Consider the following 8,907-nt stretch of genomic DNA (forward strand, 5'->3'; position numbering starts at 1 on the left):
AGAGATAACCCATCGTGTGTTAATTTTTTTTGTCATCTCTTGATTACGTGATAGGATTAAAATAAGTCACTCTTATCAACCACAATACATGCTCTAGTGACTATTTTAAAGTTGTAACAATAGTCATGTGCTAATTTTTTCTATTTTTTAAAAATATATTCCTCACATCACGAACATGTGTTACACATATGGATGGCTTAATTTACTCGTCAACAACACGATTGATTGTTGGTGTTGGAAAACCAGAAGAGACTTGTGTGAGATTCACATCAGGTGAGATCGTGAAATCAACCCTAAAAAAAATTTAGACATATCAAAAAATTCTGAAACTATTTGACAATATCCACGCGGGGTCTGTCTCCAGCTCTAAAAAATCAGCTCAAAACTCGATGTACATATGGAGATCTAGAAAAGACAAATTTGAATATGAATAGTGGCAACTTTAGTGAATAGTACTTTGACACTGTTCATGTTCAAATTTCTTTTTTGTTTTTGTTTTTATTAATGTAGGTCGAATTATGACTGAAACTTTTTGAGTGTTTCTATAATTTTTTAACAATGTTTTAACATGTACTCGTAAATTTGATCTCATTGATCTCACCTAATGTGAGATCGATCTCCCTAGAAAACCAACAAGCTGCCGTGGTGACTGTAAGCGAAGCACCCGACTGCCTGTCCTTCCCCAATAATGCGCGGCATCGCCTCCGCCGGAACGCTCCGCCCCGGGCCATCCGCAGCTGTCCGATCAAAATCCAACGCGGCAGGCCGCCCCACCCTCCACCGACGACCCCTCCTCCACCTCCGGCGATCGCCGGAACCCTCTCTGCCGTCCATCCGCCGCAGCCGCCGCCTCATGCCTCCTCTTACCGCGGCCGCCCGGGCCACCAGCAGCGTCGGCGACGCCTTCAGCGAGCTGGCCTCTGCCGCCGACTTCGCCGGTATCGCCTCTCCCGACGGCCGCATCTCCGTCATCGGCTTCGGCTCCCTTCTCTCCGGTGAGTGCCACCGCTCTTCCCCGTCAGTAACAAACTCCGAGTCCAAACCACTGGCTTAAGTTTCGAGGCCCCTGACGCCAGAGCGGAGCGCGAGGAGCACGTTCCCGGAGCTGAAGGGGTTCCGTGTGGCGGCGCTGCGCGGGTTCCGGCGCGTCTTCGCCCACGCCGCCCCCATCTTCTTCGAGCGCGGCATCGCCATTGAGGCCACTAAGGCAAGCAGACTGTATGCTTATCTTTATGATGCTCTTGTCAGTACTTGTGCTTCATCTTTGTGTACGCATAGTTCGTCCGATTGCATTTCACATTTCTGTTTGTGGCGTAGTAGTGTCTGATTACTCTACAAGGTGTGCAGTATTTCCAATTTTCCATAGGGACATGGATGGATTGCTCGGAGCTGTCATATGCAATTCTGCCTGAATGTTGTGATGTTTGGAATTCCTGGATGACCAAATAGTGAGGGTGATAGGGAATTGAGCTTCTCTATGGTTTTGATTTTTCACCTCTTCCATAGTTGCGCTTGACTGTCGATTTTTGCTATGTTGAAAGATACAGAGGGAAAAAAGAGAAGTTTTCATTGTGCAGTTAGGGCATCTGTCCAATCAAATAACCACCACTGATATGAGCTAGATGCAATTTTGGAGATGACCGTATCACTTTTCTTTTTACAAAATTCTGAAAAAGATATTTTATTGCTTATCTTTAATATTGACCAATGCATGAAACTCGTCTTATGTATAATTGCTTGCCTTTTATATTGACTAACATGTGATTTTTTTTTTCTATTGCTTAATGTTTCTCTTTGTTATTCGTGGGATCATTTGACCATGTGAACGCAAGCTTCTTTTGATCCATTTGTGGAGTCCAAAAGGATGAAACCATGTCGCACTGAACAAAACTGAGGCATGGAAATATGTTTACGAATGTATAAGATAATTATTGTAGTACTCTATTGCAAGCAGAAGAGGATTTTTGTTACTGCTTAAGCAGATTTTCTGAAGCATGGATACTCGTCTTCGCTGTCTATGGTAATAGAAGAAAGGAAAGTGTGGTGTTTTATTGATAGATCGAAATTATTGATTTTAGATTTGTATGTTTGAGGATGTAGAGTTTAGTGTGCTTCTGCCAGGAACTTGCATTTTTATTTGGGTTTCCATAAAGTTTTGATTTTCATTGAAGTATTGGGATTGACTTGTAGGAGTTCTCAAGCTTAAGCGTGGAGCATTGTGAGGGAGAAATGATAGTTGTCACTGTGTTTGAAATCAAGGAGGAGGAGGTACTGTGCTGCACTTTATGATAGTGTGCAACTTTTTGTTCATGTGCAATCCAGTGAAGTTTTTTTAGGTTTTAGTGAAGTACTGAATTGGGATATTCGCAGGTGCCAGCATTCATCGAGAGGGAGCTCGAGTTCAGATTTCTTGCGGTGGGTGAGCAGTTAATTCACTGCATGCTAACCAATTTTGTTAGGTTTTCAGTTTCTTCATCTCAAGCCTGGCTTTTGGTGGAGTTTAGATTGTCCAGTGTCCAGTCCTGGCTTTTAATTTAGGCTAACTCTTTTGTTTATGTATATATGTGTTGTCAGGTGGCCCCTGAAGGACTGGATGGAGCGCCTTTTCCAAATCCAGCTGTAAGGGCCTGTATTTTGGGACTGAATTTCTAGCTTAGTTTTTTGTTTGATCTTTCCTGCAATGCAGTTATTATTCATCTTGATGGAATTTATTGGTTCAGGTTGTCTGTGCACGCTATAGCGATGAAGAGTATTTCCAAGTGAGATGCAAAGGTTGAATCTATATGACACTCAAATTTCTTTCAGTTCTGCATTTCATTTCAATGACTTTGCTACTGACTTTGTAATGGGTTTGTCTGTTTGACTATTGATATGATATGGTAGGATTTTTTCCCATTACGATCTGAAAAAGGGATTGGGTTCCACTATCAAAAGATAACGAAATGAAAATAAAACAAAAGCACCCATTGCAAATTTGTGTCCAAACTGAAATAAAAGGGCCTAACGACAGAATTCGCAGGCCGCTGCTGCATCTAAGCTAACAGCAGCAAGAACTGCTAAGAAAACGACGGTGTATATTACAGAGATTGAAAGCCAACTACCCTAGCACACAACTTGATTGTCAGGGGTACCAGATCATCAGGAGAAAGGCAGATCATCCGTATCCACTGAAACCTCAGCCTTTTCTTTTAGTCTTCCTCCATAGTTATGTTCCCATTTCCATCGTCCTCTTCAGCTTCCTCATGTCCATCATCTTCCAGGCGCAGATTTTGCCTTCTTCCTTCACCATGTCCATCATCATGGGCCGTCAGTGCCTCACATTGCAGTGCATTCGCTCCTTCCTCCAGCATCACACGAACTTCATCAGATTATAGGCCTGCCCAGTAATGCATAAACGAGCATGCACAGCACTCAAATTCAGCAGGCTATCAGACCAGTTTAAATTCAAAACAAACTCTGGTGGAAGTTTCCACATCACCCAGCAAAGAGCCGCCAAGCCCACAATTTGTAAGTTTTGACTTCTACTAGGCAAGAAAGTAGGAATCCACCAGAAATACTGGCAGAAACAACCAGGTCTATCTACAGGTCCTACACATTTGGCTACCATGCTCCAGACATACTTAGGTCCCGCTTGGCATCGGTGTAAATATTATACAGCTGTATTAGTTTACATGCGTATATTACTGGGCCACAGGTGTTTTCCAGCCGGAAAAAAAACGACGAGTCGAGGCCTGTATCATAAACCGACTGAATAAGAGCATGATAGGGGATACAGGTGTAAATATTACAGGCCCAATCCGATGAACCAAGCGAACCCACCTGACTTTTTCTTACCCGGCAATGTTTTACGGGGGATTTAGAAAGGAAACGATATCCAAGCAGGCCCTTAGCTGCAGAGCTTGGTAGGATATACTCCCTCTGTCTCAAAACGTAATGTCAAAAAACGTCTTACATTTTGAGACAGATGTAATATTTCTTTTTCCATTATTTGGTAGAAACTAGAAAGACTATTTTCTTGGTGACCTGGCATCCCTTTTTATATTCATCTGATACATTGGAGTGATGATCTAGACTTCTCTTACGTTTTTGTGTCCAGCATCCTGTTTTCCTCTTTGAACTGCCAAAACTTCTTATACTTTAGGAACAGAGGGAGTATTTAATAATATTTGATAACAATTTCTGAGAAGAATTGTTGCATGTTTGTGTTAATTTATAACAAGATATGACTTTTAACTATGTTATTCTTTGAGGTCTTTTAGCATATTTATCTGCCTCTGTTATCGCAATTGTTTACTATTGACCAGCTAGGGTAAAATTACATAAATCGCCAGGGTGATACCTGAATAAAAATACAACGAGATATCAACAATTGGTTACTAGGATAGTAATAGTTTGCTCATGTATAATATAAAGTTATTTTAAAACTGGGTCACACATATACTTTGAATCGCAGGATCAAGTTCCACTGAAAAGAAATCAGGATTTTAAGGAATCATAGGATGACAAAAGCATCAGAGTAGAATTAACACAGACAAGTTTGTTCAAATAGTGAAACTTTATGACGATGAGCAAAGCTTTAAGCATGGTAGTATTTCTTTTACCCTTTTATGGCAAAGTGATGCCTTATGCAGGTACAAAGCTATTTACTTTTGGATAATTGCACAAGACAGCCCAAAATTGTAATCTCATTCCTAATTCCATGTAACACACTGAAACGTTGACCAATTCTTTCTGCAGGAAGCAAAGAGATATATAATCAGCACTATGGACGGTACAACATTGATAAAATATGGAGGGATGATATCTTACCCTGTCGTCTATATCTCAGGCACTGGTAAGTATGTTTACTCTTCAGGCATCTTATGCTTACTATCCACTTAGTTGCTTCTTTTTTTTAATTATCCTGTTCTTCAATAAACCCGTTATAAGCGTCAGCAAAGGCATCTTCTGCATATTAAAATCACTGTACACCTTTGAACTCCACCGAGACACCTATTATTATATGATATATTTGTTCTCCTGGTACATCTCATCAGTGACATCTCAAAGCAAGGGGCATTCTGCAAGCAAGATGATATCATTGCTTTGTGACATCTGAAAGCAAGATGCATCATGAAGCAAAAATAACTAAATAAGTCATTGCTCTGAACATTCTAGTTCTTGTACCAACGCATTTTCTATCGAACTGTCTCTATCATCAAGGGGGGTGTAGATAAAGTCCGATCCTTCTGATATTGCGACCACCTCACACGGGTTTTGATTGCCTTGCAGTGTTCTTGCTGCCAAGAATCTGGGAGAACCAGCATATAGCAACTTCCTGGACCACACCTATCTGGGTGACCGGAGAACCACAATAAGGGAATACTTGGCCACGACCGGAGCTGGCATCATGGAAGAGGAGCCACCGGAGACGCTAAGAAGTCGCTACGGCGGCTAACTCGACGATGACTTTCACGGCCACAGCCACCACAGATTGAAATTCTCACTTGTGTGACTGCTTCCTACCGAATCGGCAGTCGATATGAACAGGGATGCACCAAATAATGCATGATGCTTCAGTGCAGAATATCTAAGATTGAGATTGTTTTGGGCGCAAATTATCGGCGCCAAAGGCGGTGATGTATGACCCTGTTGTGATTGATGTACACAGATAACAAGGCAATGATTGTGACGATTTCCCGTCATAACAGAGACGGAGGCATACACCAAAAATGAGGACAAAAATGCATTTGCCCCCTTGCCGTTGGCTGCTGTTGATTCTCGTGCATTTTGGGGGAGATTTTCCGGTCATCGACCGGCAGCAGTTCGCCCACCGTCCCGACTGCCGCACGTTGTGATTTGCTGTGATCTTCCATTTTGGTCTCTGACCGCGACGTCTGCACTCACTCTACCAAGAAAAGGACGGGCGTTTTCTCTTGCTTGGTCTTCACGGCAATGCAGGGACGAAGCCGTCCGTCTACGATGGCGGCGAGTGGTGGAAGAAGAGGCAGATCGCCGAGCAGTCGTCGACGGCGTAGCCTCGCCGCTTGCGCCTCCAGGCACGGACGGCCCACTGGACCAGGCGCTTCGCCGCCTTCTCCCTCTCGGGCGTGGCCGCCACGATCTGCACCGCCTCTTCGTTGGAGACCACGTCCCAAACCTGCCGCCATTTTTCGACGACCATCAGACGATGCAATAGGATTGTGCCAACAGCCAAGGCATAAAAAGGTGGTTGGCTGCTTACCCCATCGGTGGCCAGGATGACGAACTGGTCCCGGGCGGTGATCCTCCTCTGCGTCACCTCCGGCGCCGAGATGACGCCGTAGTCCTTGACGCAGTAGTCGCCAAACGCGCGCGACATGGCCAGCCCCGGCGCCTCCCTGTCGGGCAGCCACACCCGGTGCACGCCGGGCTCGTCCTCGTCGCAGTACACGCGACCCTTGCACTGCACGATGCGCGCCTTCTCCTCTGCAATTCAGTTTTCACCGTGGGTGAGTAATGGCCGTCCCAAGAATGCTGAACGTGCAGCGGCGCGTCTGTCGCAGCGTACTTACGAGGCAGGTTGGGTTTGAAGTCGACGGTGAGCTGGACGGCGGCGATGCTGCCGTCGTCCGACGTGGTCCCCAGGACGGCTCGTGAGTCGCCGACGTTCGCGATCACCATCGTGTCACCCTTCTTGATGATGGACAGAGCAGTGGAGCCACTGTTGACCGCGTCGAGGCGGCGGCTGCGTCGGAGCTCTTCGTCGACGGCAGCGGCGGCCGCCAGGTAGGACTGCTTCCAGAGGTCGAACTGGGAGTCGCAGAGCTTCTTCTCGCCGTTGATGAGTGACGCCAGCGTAACGGCCTCCTGCCAGCGGCGCAACAGCGACGGCGGCAGCGAGTCCCGGACGGCCTTGGAGACGTAGTGTCCCCACTGGCCGTGGCCGTCGAAGATGCCGCAGAAGATGGTGTCATCCTGGCATCCGAACCCCTGAAGAGAAGGAGAAAACCACAGAACAAGTTTACTTTTAGCTTGGTGTCCATTTCGGTTTGGCTATTTTGAACTTGAAATATGCATGAAAATACTATTAATTAAAGATATTTTTTCGAGATTGAACTAGGAATTAAAGATGTACGGCTTGAGAAGTTGAGATTTTTTGTTTCTCATGCAACCTGTCTTTGGTAGTGCACCGTTTTCTGCCATCGCAGTCATAACCTCTTGGATAACGACCCAAGCTACACATTAGATTCAGAAACCAAGAAACCTAACACCTTTTTCTCTCCAACGAACCGAGACACGTATTATGCCTTTTTGGCATGGAGATACAGTTAGTAGTACTAGTATAGTAAAAGAGAAACGCCTAGAGGCCAAAAGCAAGCGCCATATCCAAGGACCTCGTGAACAACATGCTACAAAACCTATGTCTAGATAAGCCACGTAGCACTACATCAGTGAAAAAAACTGCTTAACTAAGGGCCAACATCAGTAATTTAGTAAAGAGACTACCTCATTGCTCGGTTGGGCACTTTGCTCCGATAGATTGTTATTATAGTCTCGTTTACTGAATCAGTTTTGGTCCATTTTTGTACTAAGAAACATATCTTTATTTCTGTCTATAAATTTCTCTTGTGGATAACCAATATAATTCAACGCAATATTTTTTGGCACAACGACATACTGAGTCTAGGATGTATTGTAGACTTGTCGCAGCAACAACAGAACTGTACTGAAGAGTGCAAAACGAACTAAACCACCTCACAAAGATAAAGAAAAATCAGAAAATTGATTAGGCAAACGAAGGGGGAGAGAGCTGAAGCCCATATCTCAGGCAGACTGAGACAGGTACATGAAGCTGTTTGATTTATTCAGTGGTCAGAAACTATTCTAGACTTCTTCTTCAACAGGTTACAGCAATGAGGGGACAAAGCCAACGAACCATGGCACAATATCTTCTTCTTCTTCATAACTAAGTTCCTTATGAGAATCTCCAAGTCAGTGAGAATATTGAGTTGTCTCGTCGCTAATTCGCTACTACTATTATAAAGTCACCAATGATTGCGACGAGACGTGGAACAGAGCATCAACATGCAGCGAGCGGATTATGAAACACAGAGCAAAGCAGGCGATGGATGGAAGATGGAACTCACCTCCCAGACGAGGGAGCAGTCCTGGTTGGTGCCCTTCTCGCCGCGGCGAGACCACACGGCGGCCAAGGTCCCGGAGCCCTCGCCCCGCAGCGTCCCCGACGTCCGCAGCACCGTCCCCTGCTCCTCCTCCTTCCTCTCCTTTCCCAGAGCCATGGATCGGGCCAGCCCCTGCAGCAGCGACGACAGCTGCCGCATTCTCGCTACCCCAAAGAAACAACCCGAAAGAGTTTCTTCTCCCCCTCCTCTCTTAGTTTCTGCGCGACCGACGACGCCGGTGGTGTGCACGGGCAGGGACATAGCACTCTCCGTCTCCGGCCATGGCGATGGATATGGAGTTATGGACAGGGAGTACACACGCACGGTTTCTTTAGCTTGGGAGATGCCCTGATCGTTTCTCCTGGATCTTTCTTGGATGAGGGCGATTGACTTTGGATTGAAGAAACGAGCTTGGACTGGAGCTATGGATAGGATCAGTCGATCGATCTGGTTAACTTGGCCAAGGAAGAAAGTGGGGAAGCAAGCAAGGATTGGACTGGCGCCAAGGAAGAGGCGTGAGTCGAGCTGTGGTGTGAAGTGAAAGCTGGGGAGGGAGGGAGCTTTTTAAAGGACAGGAGAGCTGGGGAGGGAAGATCGAAGAGGTGGGATGAAGAGCCCGGGAGTGCAGTAGAAGCTACAGATAGCATGCAGACCGAGGCCGAGGCAGCAGCGCGGGGCCGTCCGCTTGCACAGCAACACGAAGATGCCTTCTTTGCCCATGGAACAAGGAAAGGAGATGGGACGACGGGACGGGGTATATTTC

General features: G+C 45.9%; 2 protein-coding genes across 3 annotated transcripts; one reads left to right on the plus strand and one right to left on the minus strand.

The window, feature by feature from the left end:
• Positions 1-637: 637 nt before the first annotated feature.
• On the plus strand, positions 638-5,742 carry LOC125514488 (uncharacterized). Its single transcript, XM_048679831.2, has 8 exons — positions 638-995; positions 1,077-1,207; positions 2,191-2,268; positions 2,371-2,415; positions 2,575-2,619; positions 2,721-2,772; positions 4,738-4,834; positions 5,272-5,742. Exons 1-8 carry the CDS (start codon positions 689-691, stop codon positions 5,435-5,437), a joined length of 921 nt encoding a protein of 306 aa, XP_048535788.1. The 5' UTR covers positions 638-688; the 3' UTR covers positions 5,438-5,742.
• Positions 5,582-8,907, minus strand: LOC125514479 (putative protein phosphatase 2C 48). Of its 2 annotated transcripts, XM_048679822.2 has the most exons (4): positions 8,109-8,895; positions 6,534-6,951; positions 6,224-6,447; positions 5,582-6,139 (listed from the first exon to the last, which is right to left on the minus strand). In XM_048679822.2, the coding sequence occupies exons 1-4, from the start codon at positions 8,403-8,405 to the stop codon at positions 5,957-5,959; spliced, it is 1,122 nt and encodes a 373-aa protein (XP_048535779.2). In that variant the 5' UTR covers positions 8,406-8,895; the 3' UTR covers positions 5,582-5,956. The 2 variants fall into 2 exon arrangements, with proteins under 2 accessions (XP_048535779.2, XP_087378929.1); XM_087522803.1 differs by having other exon boundaries at positions 5,582-6,447; positions 8,109-8,907.

This window comes from Triticum urartu, chromosome 1A (assembly GCF_056163025.1).
Source record: "Triticum urartu cultivar PI428250 chromosome 1A, HENAU_Tu73, whole genome shotgun sequence".
Classification (NCBI taxonomy): Eukaryota; Viridiplantae; Streptophyta; class Magnoliopsida; order Poales; family Poaceae; genus Triticum; species Triticum urartu.

Excerpts from the sequence above, each read along its gene's own strand:
- LOC125514479 (XM_087522803.1), bottom strand. The coding sequence starts at position 8,405 with ATGTCCCTGCCCGTGCACACCACCGGCGTCGTCGGTCGCGCAGAAACT. Across the intron at positions 6,952-8,108 it reads ACTGCTCCCTCGTCTGGGAG|GGGTTCGGATGCCAGGATGA; the intron begins GTGAGTTCCATC and ends CCTTCTCTTCAG. Across the intron at positions 6,448-6,533 it reads CTTCAAACCCAACCTGCCTC|AGGAGAAGGCGCGCATCGTG; the intron begins GTAAGTACGCTG and ends ACTGAATTGCAG.
- LOC125514488 (XM_048679831.2), top strand. The coding sequence starts at position 689 with ATGCGCGGCATCGCCTCCGCCGGAACGCTCCGCCCCGGGCCATCCGCA. Across the intron at positions 1,208-2,190 it reads TCGCCATTGAGGCCACTAAG|GAGTTCTCAAGCTTAAGCGT; the intron begins GCAAGCAGACTG and ends ATTGACTTGTAG. Across the intron at positions 2,416-2,574 it reads TCGAGTTCAGATTTCTTGCG|GTGGCCCCTGAAGGACTGGA; the intron begins GTGGGTGAGCAG and ends ATGTGTTGTCAG.